Raw genomic sequence first — 21,430 nt, forward strand, 5'->3', positions numbered from 1 at the left:
TCAGTGCAGATAAATTCTACAATTTGAATGTAGAATGCTAAGAAGACCCCCACTGTTCATTGACCCCATTCTGGTAAAGCTTTGACAAAAACTAGGAAATAGCAATAGTTAAGTTTGCTTTTTATACTGTATGAAGCTGCTCATCAAAATTGAAAGTTTTATACAGTTCTGATCTCATATGACTAACATCATAAACAGAGAAGGTACTGCCTAAATTGTGGGAAAACAACTTTTGGGTTACCTTTACAGTTTAGCATTAGGGGGAAAAAATGAAAACCTTTCCTATATACTGAATTCAAAACTTTACTTCTAAAATTGTTTTGAACTGACTTGTTTCTATGGTGGTCTTGGGTTCTAAAGACTCATCACAGAAATATTCATGACCAACTGTCTATTGAGATTCTCAATCATCCAGGTCATGGTTGTTCCAAAGGTGCTTTTTTCCAAAAAGCAACTGGACTTTCTTGGGTTTCTTTTGAAAATATTTTGTTTCTTATCCAAGAACTGAAGAAGCTTCTTGGCTGAGAAGCGAAATGTTTTCAAAAGAAAAAAAAAGACAAGCAAGTACAGTTGCCTTTTGAAAAAAGCACCTTTGGAACATTCATGGCCAAATATATAGATCACTATAGATAATTCAGGAGATTCCTGGTTGTATCATCTATGTAGTAAAGAAAATCAGTTAGGGTTATCAGCTGAGAAGAGCTATTACTTCTTTTTCTCAGTTTCAGGCCAAATAATTAAGCCTTGCTGGCATTTGAGTCCAGTGGAATTCAGTAGGATTTAGTTATGCTTTTATTGCAATGGGAAATAGAGGTTATGGCTTCTACAGACAATATAACTGGTGGGACAGGAGAAACAAGAATTTCTCCCATGTGGTGAATTTGGCTCGCTCATCAAAAATTATCCATGTCAGTTATAGGATATTGAAAAGTAACTTAGGTCTTCTGGCATCCTATCAGTTGGAAAACAAATACCAAGCAATTGGTTTTTTTTAAAAAAGGGAAAGCAGGAACTCCTGAATAGGAATGGGCAACCTGATGCTGTCCAAAAACCTCACTATGTCTCCCTTGGTTATTAGGTGAGTTATATGGGAATTGCTTGTTTTAAACAGCTTAGAGCCTGGCTACCTAGGGGGATGTGTTTCTGCAGATTCACATTCTGCAGGAGGAACCAGGTGTGCTGTTTTTTGAGACAGATCTCTTAGGCAAATGAAAGATGGCCTTTTCCTGCAACACTCTCAGACTATTCAGCTACCACGCTTTCTCTCTTTAGAAAATACACGAAAACACCTATTTCATTAATACATATTTTTCATTATTGTGATTATTCTTCTAGTTCCTTTAGGACAGGAACATTATTTGGAGATTCAACAGTTGTCCTCAAGGATCATTCAGATTAGAGGAACTAGAGAGCAAATCCATTTTAAATACTACATTATGTGCTATTCTGGATACAGTCTCTCAATTTTATATTCTCATATGTCAAAAAGAATGTTAATGCTATTTTGCATTCTCACCTATTAATTTTTCTTCTAGTTGACAATTGTCACAACTTTGTGATGGAAGGTGAGTTTAAAAGGAGAATGAGAAATTTCATGAAGCGTCTCCAAGATGAGGTATGAGAAGTCATCTCTCATTCATGGGCCACACTAAACGCTATTGTCAGACAAGTGTGATGGCTGTTATAGAAATTTGATATAGATGGATGTATGGATGAATAGATGGATGCAAAATGGATGGACAGACAGACAGACAGATTGATAAGTAGATGATAGATAAAACCTTGGCAAGAAAACTGCAGGGACTTCCAGAATCAAACAGAGCTGAACTGAGAGGAATAAAAGAAGAGCTACCCAGAATCTCTATAGGAAGTTGAGCAGCTATATGAATTGAATCAACAGATCAATGCATTTGCACCCCTTACATCATTGTAAATATTGATTTAACACATTTAATAGGCCAGAATTGCAAATGGAGAGTTTACATGATTACATAATAACAGGGCTTTTTTTTGTCATAGAACGCCCAGAACGGAGTTCTGGCACCTTTTTTGGATGGAACCTTGTAGGGTAGGCAAGGCGGGTTGTATGACATGGGTGATTCTGGCACTTTTTTTTGTTTTTTACAAAAAAAGCACTGCATAATAAGTTCTATTCATCTTTTCTGCACTGTCCACTTAATATGAAAATAATCCCTCATTTTTGGGGCGCCTCGAGATAATTTAAAACTGATTAAAGTATCATAAATTGCAAAGAAAGAGAAAAATGAATCTGTGCCCTTGAAATACTTTAAAACATACACAGTGATACACACACAGAGGAGAAATTACTAGAATAGTTCAAGAACTCATCTACATTTTTACTGTTTGGGGATATAGTGGCCCCATTTTTTTAATTCCTATTTGTATCCCCTTTAATTCTTTTGTATTTCAGTAACATAATGAAAATCAGAGTAGTAGTCCAATATTAGATGTTCCATTGAAGTATGGAGGTATTCATCCGATATTGCTGGGGAAAAAAAATCAGTTTATTCTGGGAAATATATTGTCAGGAATATGGAAATTGGGCGGATTCACCTCATTTTCAGAGCAAGAAAATGAAAAATTATACAGTACGCTAGCACTTGATTCCAGTTAGGTTGGCATAGGTAAATCAGAGTTATTCTTAGAACTGTTGGAGAGGTTAGCAAAACAAGGGTGTTTCTTTCATTTGTGGTGGTCATGTGAAAAGCAATATCTTTTGGGCACAAAATGCTTGGAGAGATAAATAGCAAGACTAAATAAAGAATTAAAATGTTCCTCAAATTTAGGTTTGCTGCACTGAATTATAGGACTAAATCTCAAGCTTAAAAATAAAGGACTCATTGACTTAACTAGCAACTGAACTACTACCGGTAATTAGTCAATGGAACAATTGAAAAGTGGATTAATACATCTTCTCTGATTGCTACCTCAGAAAAAATAATTTAAAAAATAAAATAATGAAATCAGAGGCAGGAGACACAATTCTATAAAATTTGAATGTATTTTATAGTTTATCACTATTGAGAGAAATGATAAAAACCCATCCAAAATTCATAAAATTTTGACCATAATATGAAAATTTTTGGATATAAATGTCTACATATGTTATACTTGTTCATTTCTTAGATTTTAAAATATGTTTTTTCTCCATGCAACATGGATATATGTTCTTTAGTTCATATTGTTAAGTGTAGTTCAAATAAAAAACTGGATCAAGAAAAATTTAGTAATAAGTCTAGTGTTCAACTCCAAGTTGGATCTTCTTGAACTTCAGTGCATTTTAATATTGCAAATGAATTCAGCAAGAATAAGATTTTCTCCTCTCTACTTCTGTGATTGTGGAAGAAAAAGCCCATAATGGAAAACAACAATTATTTAAGGGTGTAGAGTTTAAATACCAGAGGTATCAGCTGGCATGTAAGATTTGAGAATGGAGAAACAATGGTTAACCCCACCTCACCCCCATTGTTTGAAAAATTAGTGTCTTTAATTGCTAATATAAGTTTGTCTTTTTAAAATAGCATTTTTGTCAATATTGCAGGAAGAACTATCTAAAGGTTCATCAACAACAACATTAATAGAAGCAAGGAGGCGTATTGAGGTATATAATATTAGTTTTTTCAGTTAGATTATTTTTTTGCAAATCAATACAATGTCAATCTTTAAGGTGTTAAAATAGAAAGCATACATTTTTAAAAACATGTAGCTCCCTTTCCCCCTTATTTTTGTCACCTGTCACAGATACACGGCATGTAACTGTTGGGCATCCTCTTTTGCATCTATCTCTGCTTTCTTGGAGAAAACCAATTATTTCTTGGAGAAAACCAATTATTAAACCAGTGTGAGCCTTAATCTAATATATGGAATCTTTCAGGTTTTCTGCCAGTTATTACACAAATCCTGCCATATTTCTGCATCTTTTACCAATTTGCCTGAAACTGATACTTCCTGGTATTGTAATGGTAAGGTGACCAACTTTTTTACAACAAAAAGGAGGACATGAATAAATTTAAGAAAAAAATATCGTAAATAAAAGCAACATTGTATTTATTGCAACAATAATACAGAATACATTATAATATGATAAATGCATAATAAAAACATTTGTAACAATAACATTTTATATTGTAATTATGCTTACATGCCTATTAATTATTTAAATGAGTACTTTTCCATTGAATGAATATTTTTTGTCAATGTATCATCTTCTAACAATATATTGGAAATATCTGAACAAGAAATATCCTTCATATTGAATTTTACGGCAAGTGCTGCAGCTAGAGTATCAATATTCAATCTCGATTTCTCACTTGTCCAAAAATCTACACGGCTGGACTGCGCAGGGTGGGCGGCGGAGGCAGGTGTTGTGAGCCAGGTGCTCCAGGATGGCCATGTAGATGCGCAGGGTGAGGTGGTGGCAGCGCAGGTCAGCACTGCGTAGACCACCAGCTGGCGCAGCCCATGGAAGGTCAACTGCCCGTCACGCCCTCGCCCACAGCCGCCCCGCCAGCACTGCTGCCCTGCCGTGGAGAACCGGCCCTACGGCTCGCAAAGCAGCAGCCGTGCCGGCTCCAGCCCTGCAGCCACCCCCCCCAGCTGCCCCCCAGCACCACCGCCTACCCTGTGTATCCCCGCGTAGAATCGAACAGGGAAGATCAAGTGAAACTTACCGCTCCAGTCTCCTCCAGCTATCTTTGGAACTAAGAAGTAGGAGATCGTGTAGTTGGGTGGCAGTGAGGGGTGCAAGTTCCTGCAACTTGCACGTGCAAAGTTTGCCGCCCGGGTGTTTTGGCGCGCTCAGCAGCAATTCCTATTGGCTTTCAAAAGCCAATAGGGGGAGTAGATGCAAAAGTTGAAAAAAAATTTAAAAAAAGGTCCCGGAACGCCTTCTGAGCGTTCTATGAGGAAACAAAAGCCCTGCAGATTAGTCGTCAAAAAGAGGACATTTAGGAGGACATTTTCGAGAAAGGACAGAACTCCCAAAAGGAGGACTGTCCTCCCAAAAGGAGGACGGTATATGGAAAAGGAGGACATTTAGGAGGACACTTTTCAAGGGAGGACAGAACTCAAAAAAGGAGGACTGTCCTTCCAAAAGGAGGACGGTTGGTCACTTTAGTAATGGGCAATGTTAATATTCCCTGTCTGTGATTATGCAGATGCTTTCCCCCTTTATCTATTGTGTATTGCATTAACTGTTAGGCAGTCATTAGTTCTGCCTCTTGTGCATTATAGTAATTTGGTAAAACAGCTCCTAATTTTAAGTTTGTGATAGAAACATATATTTAAGAGGTCTGTCATGTCCGTTCCTCCCACCATGATGCCCCATTAATAAACCAAACTTCCTGATCTGGGTATGAAGAAGTTAAAGGGAGAATGAGGTTCTGTGTAGTTCAAAACCTACTGCATGTTTGGTTCAAGGATGGAGGCATAAAGCAGATTAGGCTTGAATAAATGCTCTAGCCTGCATATCTGAAATCCCATCTGTTTTCAAAGTGGTTAGGGGGCTATTAAAGAGGTTTATTTGGAATACCTTCCTTTTCTAAGTTGCTAAAAATGTTTCAGCAGTCTTTAGAAATGGATATTGTTTCTCGAGGGTTACAGGGGACGTGGTGGTCTTTACTTGTTCGCTAACGTGTGTCCCCTCCCTCTGGAACTGAAGTCTCCCAGTCAGAGGTCTGTCTGCTTTCTGTCTAAAAGAAAGAATTTAATAACAGAAATTTCAATTCCATTGTCTAATAGAGCCAGCTTAGGACTATTGTTGTTCTTCACATCTTTAGGAACTTTCAAAATCCCCCCCCCTCTTCTTTCCCATCTTCTTTTATTACTCATCTCTCCCCTTTCTTTATTTTACTTTCCTCCTCTACCCCTCCTTGCTTTCATAAAGGAGAAGGCTAATGGATAAGTTCATTCACTTGCCCAATTCTGGATTGCTCAGAGCATTGCAACCCACCCAGCACTTTTTCTAAAGACTGATTGCTCTAAGGGCATTGCGTGATGTCACCCAATGTTCTCTCCTTGCAAAAGTTTGGGTCACAGGAAAACAGTTTATCATAGATTCTTCTTTTTCCACCCAAGAGTGAATAAACTTTTTTTGCCCCTAATGTCCATTTAGAGCAGTCAGTTAGGAATTGCATATGGGTGCACGTATATTGACATGCATGGATGTAAATGATGCACACATATGTTTTCTACACCTCAGAGTACAGAATCTAGACTAACATCTTCTATGCTGGCATCACATAGAAGTTTACAAAATTATGTAATTGTTCTCATAACTATGAAACATTTCTCCTTGAAGAAATACCTTAATGAAGGAAAAATATCAAGCATTGGATTCTCAATTCATGTTATCTTTTCATTGGTTTTACAGTTGCTTGCCACTCATTAGTTTGAAATGCATGGCTATGCACATTGAATCAATGTCAATCAATCAATTTTACAGAGTTTGTCCATACTATTATTTCAGCTTAAACAAATTTATCTAAGACATTTAATTTAGATGAGTTGATCTCATCTCAATTCTGGTTGGTTATTCTTGATGCCACCTTACTACCTACCAGGAAAGTGACAGAATAAATACATCTGATATGATAAATCTGATAAATCTTCAAAATCTAAGGGATTGGTTTGGACAAAACTCAGCAGCACTTTTTCGTGCAGCTGCTGACAAAAACAGGATCATCAACATGATCGCCAATGTCCAATAATGGAAATGGCACAAGAAGAAGAAGAAGATAAATCTGATAAGTCTTTGTGTAGTTATGTATGGGTATATGATAACAATAGCATCAACAATGATGGTAATGAAATGGTTTAGAGATGCAGAATCTACTTACAAAAATGAACTTTACAGTATAATTAATAGCATATTTTATTAATCTTTATTACTGTAATTGCTTTTAAGCTACATACTTCGAGATCACACAACTATAAATTTTCCAGACATCAGGAAGACATTACAACACATGTAATCCAGCAGGAAGTGGCATGCCATGATTCCTGCTCTACAAAATATCACCACCAGGTAAGCAATCTGTCATGTTAAGAATCTTTTGAGTATACATAACTGAAAAATGCAGAGATATTTCATATAGGACTGATTATTTTTAAGAAAGAAAATATAAAACATGTTCTCTTAGCATTGTTTTCTGCAAAAAGTGGCCTCTGAAAAGAGCAGAGGACCTCACACAGACACACACTGAAATTTTCAGCTCTTCTTTCCAAAAAGCAATTTGGGAGACTAGAAGGAAGCTTTGGATGACTACAAATCCCAACACTGAAAATCAGTGGGGCAGTACTAGGCTTTCTAATTTTATTCCATTTTTCATGGAACTGTAACAGTTCAGGCCTCAACTCAGGAACAGCGAGTGGTTGTAACTAATCCACATATTTATTTGACCTGGGATATGTATAGGAGATCTGCTCCTATTTCTTGTTTCTAGGATTGAAACCTGTTACAACAAAATAAGATTAAATTACTGGTTTAGCCTTACAGCATATGGTTAGTAATCCTTTTTGGTATTTGAGTAATATATGGATTACACACCAGTTTAATCATAGATCTATTGTATGGCACTAAACAAGCTGTTAATAACAAATTCATATTGGTAATATGAAGCAAATAGTGCAGCCTGAATCATAATAGTGTGAGAAGGCAAAGTCGCACGACACCTTTGCCACCCAGATCACTCACCAACCGTAGCCTTCTCTAACCTGTTTGAACTCTAAGCAACAAAACAAAAGACCCCTTAAATATTTTTGCCCATGTTGACCTTTGGACTGAAACTGACTAAGTAGTCTCTTCCTAGGAAATTGGCAAATATCGGCAACTCAGTCAAAACCATACATTCTTCTCAAGAGGTAGAAGTTTCCCAGATGCAGTTCCACTATCCAAGGTCAAGATCTGGGTACACAAAGATGATAGATAGATAGATAGATAGATAGATAGATAGATAGATAGATAGATAGATAGATAGATAGATAGATAGATAGATAGATGAAAATATCATACTACAAATAAATAAATGCCTTCTTACTTGAGAAAATAAATCACACTTATTAAGATCGTAGATTACAATTCTGCATCCAGTTATTAATGCAAAATTTTGTTTGAAATCAGTTGAATTACAGTTCCTGGTAGGATTTTGCACTGAGAATATTGAACTAATTTATTCATTTTCAGAAAGTGAATCTAAAGAAAAGGAACAATGTGATCTAATATTGATTTGCTGATGAGATTTGGAGGAAGATTTCAATGCACCTCAGTGCATTTTAAGATCGCAAATTAACTTACCAAAAATAAGATTTTCTCCCCTTTACTTTAGCGATTGTGGGTGAAAAGGGATATATTGGTAAGAAATAATTAGTTAAGGAGTATATAACTTTATTGAAATGACTAAAATGCCTCAAAATAGCGAACAGGCTGTTCAATATTCCATCCCAACAGGCTGTAAAAAGTAGGAGATGAAGAAGGAAAAGGTAGATTATGCCAGCACACACTGCAGCTACACAGTTTGTATTAAGTGCCAGTTGTCAATACATACAGAGCAATATCAAAATAAATCTTTTATTCAGTGGTATGTACTTTCAGGAAAATGTGCAGAATTTAGGTAGCTGAAGTATTGGTTGGCACCTAAGAATTGAGGAAAGAGAAACATTGGTTAACTCCCCCTCACCGATAAAGCTGTTGTTTGAAAAATTAGTGTTTTTAATTGTTGACAATAAGTTTGACTTTTTAAAACTGTGGTTTTTTTGTTAATGTTGTAGGAAGATCGCCTTACAACAGAAAGAAGTTTGGTGGAAATAAAACCGGAAGAACACCTGAAGTATGCTCAGCTGCAGGACTTTAGGTAAGTTTTGGCATACCTGAAAATGTCTTTACGTGGTGCCCTTTCATTTTGAAAAAACATACTTCCAATTGCCCAGAGTTCTTGCATTTTGTGTCATGTTGCTTTATATCCATCAAATACTGAAGTTAACCTTATGGCAGTCATTTATAGTGTGATAATGAGATTAAATCCAAGCCAAACAGAATTATTTATTATCCCAGGAGTTTTGAAGGAAGACATTAATTAAGCGGGCTAATTTCACTTGGCCTTGATATTTTACAGAAGGAATATGTCAGATGAAGCCTTGCAGATACACAAGCTGAAAAGAGAGAATTTGTCTCTCAGATGCAAGGTTGAAAAACTAGGCGGAGAGAAGGAGGAATTCTTGAAAGATAATAAATATCTTAAAGAAGAACTTAACAGGTGAGAAATTTCTAGAGAACAATCCTAATTTACTCTCCCAGAATTCTATTAGATTCTTCCCTTGAACCTGTAAAATACCATGTTCTATGTTTAACTACAACGCCTGGATGAAAATCAGAGGTGACTCCTTTCAACATGTTGAAAAAAGTCTGGCTCTCCAAGCATGTCAGTCTGCCTTTATCTGATCTCAGTGAGGCCTTGTTCCCTAAAACGCTTTCAGTGAGAAAACAACTTGTTGGGATATCTTGACATTTTGGCATTTGGCAACCAAGTGAGGACTTTTCCAACACCTTGAATCCATAACTTTTTATTCCTTCTGGAAAGCATTTTGAATTAATTTGTACTTTTTACGAAATGTAAAAGAAAACAATCTAAAGAATTCTTGCCTATATTACTAGACTAAGTAATGCTAAAAATTAAAGTAAAGATCAATAACTTGTACTCAAATGATCCAACTCTTATAAATAAAATGATGAATGCTGATGTAGCCAATCCAATCCCTTAAAATAATATAATGGAGATAACAGCTATGATCTGGGAAGATTTACTGATTTGTAATTTTTACTGAGCATATCTCAAGTGTCCAATAAATCAATAAAGCATAGGATAGATCACTAGCTGTTATAATAGAAATAGCAAAACTGAATTAATTAAAATGACTATATATATATATATATATATATATATATATATATATATATATATATATAAAATAAGGTATGCTTAATGTTTTTTAATTTAAAAACAAACTTATCAGTTCAAGTAAAAAATGAATTGGGTTATTTTCACTATCCTTTTGATATTTTACAGAAAGAAAGTCATAATTTCTCATCTGTTGGTGGACATAGAAGAGCTCCAATGTGAGAAAAAGGAGCTTATTGATATCATTCGCTGCCTGCATTGGAAGAAACAGCAGTTGTGTGATAAGTTTGAGGAAAAACTGAACAGGTGAGCTATTTTTAAATAGCAACCTGACTTTCCCTTCCAGAATTTCACATTAAATTCTCCTTAGTTCCATAATATATAATAAAACATTATACATGAAGACTTTCAGGCACAGTAAGCAAAAAAGAATGAAGAAGAACATATATCACATCTGGTTTCCTTTTGCTAGCTTAGACTCTATTATTGGGTTTATAAGACTATTAACGGTATCATTTTAAAAGGGTTTTTTAAAAAGCTTGAAATATAAGAGTTCACCTTACATTTTTTTTTGCATTGGAGAAAATCAGAATATAAATGAGGATATAAATGAATATATAAAACTAAATTTGAGATCCAGAGCATAATAAACAGTTGTCTAATAGACAAATAAGATGTTTGTTGGTCCAGATTCATATGTAACCTTCTGATTTTTCTAGAGAGAGAGCATTAAGAAAGGACTGCTGTAGGTCATTGATGTATAGAGACAAGTTATTATCACTTGTGAGTAAAGAATACAAAAAATGCTTGGTGACTATCTGGCAAACAAGTGCAGATGTTGAAAAACCTCGAATGCTGGAAAATGAACTAAAAAAGGAATGGCTTCAAGCTTCCATAGACAATCTCAAAACCAAACATTCCAAAGAATCTAGACAATATATACAGGGATGGCTTCAGGAATCTCTGAAAAACCTGAAGGAGGATTCCTCTAAGGCATCAAGAGACACCCTGCCAGAATGGCTTAAAGCTTCAGTGATAAATCTTGAAAAGGAATGTTCAGAAGAATTTAGGGAAGATGTGAAGGAATGGCTGGATATATCCATAAATCATCTTCAAGAAAAGGGGCCAGAAACATCCCCAATTAATGTGCAGGGATGGCTTGAAGCATCTATTAAAAGTATTCAAGATCTTCAGAAATCTGAGGCAGAATCTCAAGGTAGCTTAAGAAAGGGATGGCTTGAAAAATCAATAGAGAACCTGACGAAGCAAGGTTCTGAAGTACCTGTAGAGAATGCATTACAGTGGCTTGAAGATTCCTTAGAAAGCCTCTCATCTTCTAAAGCACCGGAACCAGTTCTGGAAACATGGCTTCGAGACTCCTTGAAAAACCTAGAAGAGGAAAGTCCTGAAACATCTAATAAAGATGCCAAAGAATGGCTTGAAATATCTATAAATAACCTTGAGGAGGAAGGACCTGAAGCACCTCATCTAAATACTCAAGAATGGCTTAAAGAATCTATTAAAGGCATTCAGGATTTACAGAAGTCTAAGATAGCTTTTCAAAAGAGCCTAAGAAATGGATGGTTTGAAAAATCAATACAGAACCTGAAGAAGCAATATTCTGAAGAACCAGCGGAGAATATATTACAATGGCTTCAAGGATCCCTTGAAAGTTTCTCAGCTTCTGAAGAACCTAGACCAGTTCTGGAAAAATGGCTTGACGAATCCGTGAAAAACTTGGAAGAAGAAAGTCCTGAAGCATTTAAACAAGATGCCAAAAAATGGCTTGAAATATCTATTAAGAACTTGGAAGAGGAAAGAGTGGAAGAACTGCATTTAGGAACTCAGGAATGGCTTGAAGCCTCTATTAAAAGCATTCAGGATTTAAAGAAGTCTAAGGTAAAATTTCAAGATAGCATAAATAATGGATGGCTTGGAAAATCAACACACGACCTCCAGAAGCAATGTTCTGAAGGACCTTTGGAAAATATATTACAGTGGCTTAAAAGATCTCTAGAAAGCCTGTCATCTTCTAAAGCACCCCACCTAGTTCTGGAAAATTGGCTTCAAGAATCCTTGAAAAACCTGGAACAGGAAAGTCCTGAAGCAGCTAAACAAGATATCAAAAAATGGCTTGAAATATCTATAATTAACCTTGAACCAGAAGGACCTGAGGTACCACATCTAGATCCCCAGGAATGGCTTGAAGCATCGATTAAAGGCATCCAGGATTTCAAAAAGCAATCGTCTAAAGCATCAAAAGTAAGCCTGACAAACAGCAGGGAGAGAGTGCTTTGGGTAGAGTCTGCCTTATCTGAAAGGAGCTTAAGGAATGGATGGTTGCAAGCATCTTTAGCAAGTTCCAGAGAACATGGTTCTATTGCATCCAGAACAAGTGTTCAAGCATGGCTACAAACATCTTTGAAAAGACTCAGGGAAGAGTTTCCAGAAGGAGCCAGAAACAACTTGGAGGAATGGCTCCAAGAATCCATACAAAATATACAGATGGGATGTCCTGAAGAATCCATGCCATATGTGAAGGAATGGCTTGATATTACTCTTAATCACTTCCAAGAGGGAGGACCTGAAACATCCCATCTAAATGTGAAGGAGTGGCTTGAAACATCTATTCAAGGTCTGCAGGAGGAAATAGTAAAAGAGATGACAGGAGGAAAAGATCCTAAATTATGGAGGACAAAAGTACCTGTTTTCAAAGGAATTCCTTCCCAAGAAAAACAGGTATATGACAGCCAACAGACTAATTATTCCTGGTTTTCTCTCTCTCTTTTCTTTATATATTGAGCCAAAAGGGAAATTATTTTATTTCTAGTTCTGCATACAAACTGTCTTCAAGGAAAGGAAGAATAGCAAATTTTGCATAAAATGAATTTCAGAGAAAAAAATCTATTTAATCCAGAATTGGGATTTAATTATATTAAACTAAAAAACTGAAAACAGGCTCAAGAGGAAATAGTTGAAACCCCAAACAAAGACGAGGAAGGAGAATTTGAATGAAAAAGGAAGATGCTAAGGATAAAAGGCACTTGATAAAGTGAGCTGCAGCTCATGAAAGCTGATGCCTTTTAATACAAAATGTTAGTCAGAAAAGTCGCTGCCAGGATCCTCCTAATTTGTTACCAAGAGTTCAATAATAATTCGGAATATAAATTATTCAAGCCCTCCCATCACTTGGAAACAATCCCTTTGTGAAACCTTGCACAATCATTCCTAATATGTGCAGAATAGGAACATGGGGCTTATCATTTGCTTATTAATGATGGCCTTCAGCTTGCTGTCTGTGCTTATTAGGAGTTGTACTAAAAACACAGGGAAGGCTACATGTGCTCCATCCTTGGTGTAGAGAATACTCAACATGAGGAACAAGAATCTCTCTGATATAGTCCTCATTAGAGATTACAGGGATAATATTGCTTTTGAACCCTAAATTCAAGAACCCAAGTAGAACTGGAGCTCCTATACTTACAGAGAGCAATTACTTTTTCCTAATCTGTAGGAGTGATGGAAAGATCACCTTTAGATGACATTATTTGGCTACCAAAAGAATGCTTTATCCCTCTAGTAAACAGATCCAGTGGAGGACATGATAAATCCCCTGTCTGTTCTGTGGGTTCACAGATTTGGCCATACAGCAGATAATTTAGAGTGGCCTTTCTTAGATGACATTCTACAAGAGATGGCTAGAGTTTCATGAGAGATTATAAAAATAAATATATATGATTTTTTTAACTTTGTGCACCATGTAGTACCAGCTGTAGAAGTCATATTTTTTATGCAAGGGTTCACTGAGATTTGAAAATTATTTCAGAAGTTTTCTGGATAAAAAGGTTGAGCAATGCTGATTTATAGAGAGAGAATAATGGAGACAAATTTGATTACTAGTGATTGACCATAAGAAAAAAAAACAGTTTGAATGTAGAAATTGAGGGATACAAAAGCTGTTTTTGAGGAATTAGAAGTAAAAATTATTTGAAGGGCTTCTTGCAAATAGGTGAAATCTAGGATTTCTTGTTTTAAATCTTACATTTCAGAGAATAGTGCTATGTATTATAATCTGCATATGACTTTTTATTGGCAAGACTCAGAAGAGTTGCAAAAAAGTATCGGACATTAAAGGAGAGCCATGTTAGAAATCTGGAAACTACCACATTTAATAAAATGTCCTTTTTAATAATATTTTTAGTCTGAAAAGGGACTACCAGATTGCTTTTTAAAAAATAATTGATCTGGAAGAGATGAAGTTGGGTGAGAGATACCCATATGATCCAAAGGGTGCTTGGTAATCAGAATCTGAACTATCAAATTATTTCTAAGATCATGTAATTTAGGCAATGATGCTACAATCAATATGGTTATTAATGTAATACATGTGCCTGAAAATCTATTCACTTGTTTTGTGATTTCCCCCTCATGGCTTCCAGACTTTAAGGAATATACTAGGCAAGCTGAGCTTGTGTTGCAGGTATGTCTTATTCTAACCAATATGGGCTGTAATTATAGATAGATTTAATTCAACTGGTTTGAGTATACCTCCCCCCCCCTTCCCTCTAAATATTTAGAAAAGTCCCTATTGTTTAAAATGTCTGGATTGGAAATGAAAGGTTCCCCCTCAATTCACTCTTTCCTGTGAGTGGTGCTGCTCCATGCTTGGTGCTACATTTGAGCTAACTGCTCTTTTACAAGGTGATGTGATTATTGCTCTTGAGACCATTTTAGTTCTCCTTTCAGCCTGATGCTTAATTTCCCACCACAGTAGACCCAAAAATATATCAGGAATGAACCCTTTTCCTCTGGTGCCCTATTGAGAAGCACCTGATCAGACTTTAGCTGATGCCCTCCAGATATGTTGGGCTACATTTCTTAATGGTTTTGTTGAGCATAGATGCTATAGTTTGGAAAATATCCAGCCAATGAAAGGCTAGTGGGCAGAGTGAATTACCATAGCAAAGGTTTCCTAATAAGCTGTTCTTTTTTCTCTGTCCTTTTCAGAAAAAAGCAGAAGCAAATATTGAAGACTTGTAGACTCATCCTTCTGACAGTGTTCATTTTTGCCATTTATGTACATGTTAGACTGCACTGCGTAGTGAGTAAGCAGGGCCTTAGACCTTACTAAAACTGCAGTACCAGGATGAAAAAGCTCTAGTTGGCATTATAGCAACATTGTAAAAAATATATAATGTATAATAGTCAAAATCCTTAGTTTGTTCTTTTTTCATTTTTAATGCAGTCCAAATCTGTCTTATGGCTGGACTTTCACAACAAAGTGTAGGAAAGATTGAGATAATAAGAAACATGAAAATTTCTAATCTCTTTAAAGAGAGAGAAAACACCAGAGATATATTCAAAAGTAAAATGCAAAATCAGATCCAGTCCCCAACCGCTTACTGAAAATTGCAGTTTCTACATTTTTCATCCCATTGTCATCTAAGGGTTGTCATGGGTCATTTCTAGTTGCTCTGGTTCAAATCTGCATTTTCATTATGTCTTCTCACTGCTATTTAGTGTTCATGATTGTTGTTGATGATGGATGCTAAACTTCTACCCATCTTTTCTACATAGTGGCTTTTACAGTCCTTTTATTGTATGTATGCTATATATGATTTTTTTTTTCTTCTTCTTGGGCTGTTGAGTCTCTTGGTTTACAAGTAGACCCCAATTTATGACAAAAAGTGGACCAGAATCTCAGTTGTTGAACAAAACTGTCATGAGATGTCATGACTACTTTGCTCAACAACTTCAATCCTGAGGGAAGTAAAGCAGACCTTGGGGTGTCCTGGGGGGAAAAAGCCTTGGGGCACATAAGCCTGGGCCTATGCTAGGCCTCCCAAGGCCTCTCCCACAGCTGAGGCATCCACGCTCTTCTTAACAACCGTATGATCATTTAACAACCGCATTAGAGAGAGCAGGGGATTGGGGTCATTGAGCAAGACAATCACATTGATCATCTTACTTAATGACTGTACAACTTCTGACAGTAATGGGCAAACTCCATCATGGTTACAGTCGAGGACTACCTAGTGTGTGTGTGTGTGTGTGTACATATTTGCAATGGTTGGAAGTGCCTTACTGGCCATAAAGTACCCTTTCTGAGGCTGTCATTATATTTGAATCATTGTTAAGCGAATGGTCATTAAGTCAAAGACTATCTTTACTTATGATGTATTAGAGGGCTTTAGTTGGTTTATATATTATTGTGATCCTGTGTGGTTATAATAGTCTGTTAATTGTTTCAAGAGATGTTTTTGGTGAAATTTTTATCTTTTCTGTAGTTTTAGTTGTACCATAAAGGGTCAAGTTGCCACACACTTTTTGAAAAATTGTGTGGTTATCCATTTTGTTCCTTTTTCTGGTATTCTAAGTTGCTGCTGTGCATTTGCAATCATCTACCCAGTTCCTTTTGAGGAAATCTGGATTGTTACTTTATTAACAGAGTTCTGGGTTAGTGTAGGTTGTTTTTCAACAGACTTACATTTCTAATGCGCTATCATTTCCCCTGCTGAGGATATCCAGGCAGAGTAGTGTTATTGTTTTCTCCTTACCTTGTGAATTTTATTCCTTTGAAGATATTGTGGATTGTTCCACACATCTTCTCTTCACTCTGTTCCTTTTTTATTTTGATGTCATCCGCATATTGGATCCAAACTTTTGGTTCTTTGTGTCGGAGTGCTAAATTTATAGGCACTGCATTATGATCTCTGTTATGAGTCAGGAGAATATTGAATCCATGAATGTTCCTCTGATTTGTATATTTCTTGGACCCTGATATTCTGAAGACAACTGCATTTGATAGAATATTCAGTCCCCTCTTTGAGCTATCAAGGTCTTTTTGTAAAAAAAATTTCAGAGTTTCATTTTGGGTAATGATACAATTGAATAAAGAGTATATCAGGCTTATGTATTTTGGGGTGCCCTTAGGAGCATGGGAGGCTGGAGCCACTGCTTTTCATTTGCCCCTGTACTTCTTTTGGGATTTGTAGACTATTTGGATTCATGTTATCTGTTTGGGAAGTTTAGTTTGAAATTTGTTTTCTTTCTTTCAGCTGGTCTTAGAAATGCAGTCTTGATGGTAGTTATCAGCATTTTTGTGTTTACTGAGGTCATGGTTTGTTCCAGTTGCTCCTTCAGGTTGTCTATGATGTACTAGATGGCATTACTATAAAACACAAACTAATTAAGTAGCCTAACAAGAATCATTTACAATATACAGTGTAAGTTCTGTAAAGCCAAATGTATGAGACAGGAGAAGACTAGCAGAGGGCATCCATGAAAATCAGCTAGTAGTGAGAAGACATAAAGAAAACTCCTTAATCTCATAATACATGGACAGCAAAGCCACCAAATACCCAGCATTGGCAGCAAAATCAGCTGTTCTTCAGCAAAAGAGAAAAACTGCCTGCCACAAAGCACACAATTTTGGGGGAAGTCCAAGAGGATTTACCTGTAGTTTCAGCTAGAAGCTTTTGACCATCCTAGAATAAACCAAATTCAAAAACGATAGGGAATTTCTGGAAGCTTGGCATTCAGACAAATCAGCCATCAGTTGAATCATAGAGATAAAATTTACACACTACTCAAAAGAGACTATAAAAAGCTAAGAAGGAAACAAAAAGACAAGAATATATTTACTCCAGCAGTCTACACCCAAAAAGTAGGAATGAACACCAAACAATCCAGCAGAATATAATACCCTAATTAAGCTGCTAACAAGGAGAAAACAATACCTGCAACAGTGGCCGGGCAAACTACTGTATAGAAATTGGTAGCACCCCCCCCCCACCATACACTGACATTGATACCAGTTGACTAGACAAGCAAAGAATGAAGCTCAGAGTATCAAGGATTCCACAGTTCAACACTGAACTATAGATATTCTCTTCTATCAGATCTCTTTCTGGAAATACCAAAATGAAGAAGTCGTATTTTCTAGTTTCCTATGCAGCAAGTTGATAGTGTTCTTTCATTTTTTTCAACATCTGCAATAATTAAATATTGATTTAATAGTGAATTTGTAGTCTAAAACCAGAGGTGGAAGCAATTTTCCCAGAACTGCCTTGGCTTAGAGTATCTGTTTCCGCTGCTTCTAGAGTTATTAACATCAAGATCTGCAAATAAACTGGAAACGTATCAGGAAGTACTTTTCAGAACTTCTGCCAGTTGGGAAAGAGTGATATACTGCTCTCCTAATGGAATATGCTACTGAAACATGTGCTTTATAACCAGTGAACACTTGCCATCAACAATGGTGATTTTATTTACATGCAGCCTTAGATTTGTAAGAAGAGGGAGGGAGGGAGCTGTAGCTACACAAAAAGATTATGGCACAAGTGATTTTTAACTTAGAAAAAAAAGACAAAAAGAGGATAAATGGTGTTAACATAAAAAAAATGGAGAAAATAAATACGTAACATTAATCTGGGATTATCTAATAAAACTGAAAAGTGGAAATTCCAGGATAAGCAAAAGCTGAACTTTTCATGAAAAATAAACTGTGAATCTCATTGCTACAAACAACAAAATAATTCTGTTGTGGATGATGACTACGGTTAACTATATTTTGAAGGAAGGGCGTTAAGTAGTTGCATATATACAATTGTTGATAAATGATGTGGGAAACGTGTGACAAAATATATTCATTTGGAAATCAAATGGTCTATACTTGTTATAGATATGTATGTGTCTATAACATGAGTTAGAATGTTTCCACTTGTATTGGTGTGATACTGACTACAACTCAAAGAATAGTAATAAAATCAGACACGAAAACTTTGTGTTATCAATTCAGTATACTTTATTTGAAGGTTTTGCATTTATTTTTACACTTCAATTTTAAAAAGTTTATAAAAGTAAAGCTGAGATGGGTGCCTAAAATATATGAAGACTTTCTTACAAAATGCTTTAAAACTAATTAAAAGAAAAAAAATAATATTCCTGATTTTGAAATGTTTCAACTATATGTATATGGTTTTTGACTTTGCAAACAGAAAAATATCCAGTTCCAGATCTGTATTAAATAAAAGACAGCAAATCTAAACATCTTCAATCTAATTTTGTATCAATAATTTATCTACATTGGAGTATTTGATTGCTTCCTTTACATACATCTAGTGTTAAAACTCAACTAAGGAAGGTTTGTTCTCCACAATCATTTAAAGGATTACGCTCTAAATATCTGCATTTTTGTGAGCATGAAAATAAACTGCAATATTGTTATATGCTAGGTATAATAAAAACCATGATATCAAGCATATCATAATATCAATTCATTATCATGAATTACACAATTTGAATCACTTGTTTACTGTCATGATGTGTGTGACATCACTTTCCCATTGCTTCCCCCATAATGTACATTTGTTACATCAAGAATCCTGCTTTAAAATTGACAGGAAGGTGAATACATTTGCATGTCTTCTTCAATCTTTTGCCTGTCAGTAGACTGTTTCCATGATGCAAAGATGTATGATAAACCACACATATGTATTATCATATTTCTGCACATCTTTTTTAACATTCAAATCTTTTATCAATTTTTCATAAAATCTCTATAATCAGCAGATTTGATGATACCTATTAATGAAAACACCTGTATGTGTGTATGTATGATCCAAGCAGCCCATCAGTAATTTTGTGATATACAATATTTCAAAAGTGGTAACATAAAATAAGTTCATATCTTGGCATAAATGTTACATGTTTCATACAGCACATTTCTACACTTGTTTAACAAAACTATCCTTGAAATAAATGTTCACAGAATTGCAGCATTGTCATGATTGCAGAACATACATATAATATAGCATGAATACATAGAATAACCGATGTAACAAATATTGAAAGAGCAGAATATATGCAGTTTGATCCATGATGTTTCTTTGCAAACTGATCTAACATCACCTAGTAGAATGAGAAACAGATTCTTTAAACAGCAATAACTAACACACTATATTACATTGATTTATGCAGCTTTGAAAAGGAACAATAGATTGATGATGCTCTTATCCAAAAAGCAGGATATGGCTGAAAAACAAAGTACAATCTTTTATCTCATGTAATGCTCCACTGAAAATGGTTTTCAGTTTAAGGAAACTTTTATTGCAGTTAGCCAAAAATCATAAATGAATTTTGACATAAAAGTGACTTGATTAGGACAGAACCATTCAGACTTTGTTTATTTAATATGCTGCCATCTCATTAAAATGAGTTCTAATGGCTTAATTCTAAGGGTTGTGTTTTATAGAACAGAGAAAACAATTCTAGATTAAACAGTATAATATACAAGGCCCATTGAATACAAACACCACATTTTTAAAGTATTAGCTGCTACAATTCTTCCTTATATCACGCTGAAGAGTTCAGATCCATTTTTAGAGTCTTGGAAGATTCTGCTCAGAAAGGTACGCTGAGTTTCTCCCATTCACTGCGCACTGTGTCAGTAGTAGTAATATTTGGGGTGGAACCACATCTTTTCAATTGAAGGCAATTGAATCTTTGGCTGGCTCTGCGATACATAATCACATTCTTTTGTGGATTGTTTTCATAGGCAAAGTTTCACTTGTTGATTTTTATAGCGGTGGTCATCCGTGTTATCTCCAGGCAATACTAACAACTTTTTTTTCAGCTTTGAGAATAATGTACTGATTCATCAAACTTTGTGGAAGGCTACAATTATATTACATTGCTTCAGTGGTGGGATTCAAATATGTGAACAACCGGTTCTCTATGTGGATGCCTCTTCCAGAAGTCCATTCTGGGCCTGGGCAACAAAAAATTAGCTACTGGTTCTGCCGAAGTGGTGCAAACTGGCTGAATTCCACCACTGCATTGCTTTCAATTTGGACTGGTGACATGGGAGCAGAGATAAAACAGTTAATGACCAGAATAAAATAATTATGGTGGATGCCAATATTTTTAAGACTATAATACTGCACACTGTTTTATAAACATCTATGTATCTCAGGTTTAAGCAGAATCTCTGAACATGTTGTGTCCCTGTTGAACTAGAGTTAAATGCAGGGACATTCAATTCATATTTTTTAAATCATCAATGATTCCTTTCTAATAATTAACACTAAATAAGCTTCATCAATATTCCACTTTCACCTCACCCCCTCCTTTTAATTATATAATAGGGAACAAAAAAAAATCTAAGACTTGATAAGAGCAAATCTTACCTTAATCCAATTTTTCTCTGAAAATGTATACACAAGCAGTGGTCTAATATTTATTGTAGTATAATTTGTTATTGAAATTAAAGTACAGATCATTCATGGAACGATACTTTTGAACTTCACATCAGTATAGGAAATCTGTTTTACTTTGTAGTTTAACAATTAGACTATTCTTTTATACTGCTTCTTCTGTTTTTTTCTCCTTGGCATCCCCATTCAACAAATGTAGAATTATTTAATCATTGTCACATGTTTTTATTTTTATATACAGAGTTATCAAAGCTAAAACTTATCAGAAATCATGGACTTATTTCTAAGAACTACAAAAAA

General features: G+C 35.5%; 1 protein-coding gene across 2 annotated transcripts; it reads left to right on the forward strand.

Moving 5' to 3' along the window:
• Positions 1–517: 517 nt before the first annotated feature.
• Positions 518–21,430, forward strand: LOC120299333 (myosin-11-like). Of its 2 annotated transcripts, none has more exons than XM_039324072.1 (9): positions 518–2,068; positions 3,563–3,622; positions 6,926–7,045; positions 8,788–8,870; positions 9,132–9,272; positions 10,083–10,220; positions 10,634–12,653; positions 14,354–14,394; positions 14,922–21,430. In XM_039324072.1, the coding sequence occupies exons 1-9, from the start codon at positions 2,054–2,056 to the stop codon at positions 15,043–15,045; spliced, it is 2,742 nt and encodes a 913-aa protein (XP_039180006.1). In that variant the 5' UTR covers positions 518–2,053; the 3' UTR covers positions 15,046–21,430. The 2 variants fall into 2 exon arrangements, with proteins under 2 accessions (XP_039180006.1, XP_039180005.1); XM_039324071.1 differs by having other exon boundaries at positions 518–1,615.

Source organism: Crotalus tigris, unplaced genomic scaffold (genome assembly GCF_016545835.1).
Source record: "Crotalus tigris isolate CLP2741 ecotype Arizona unplaced genomic scaffold, ASM1654583v1 scf7180000024292.1016931, whole genome shotgun sequence".
NCBI lineage: Eukaryota > Metazoa > Chordata > Lepidosauria > Squamata > Viperidae > Crotalus > Crotalus tigris.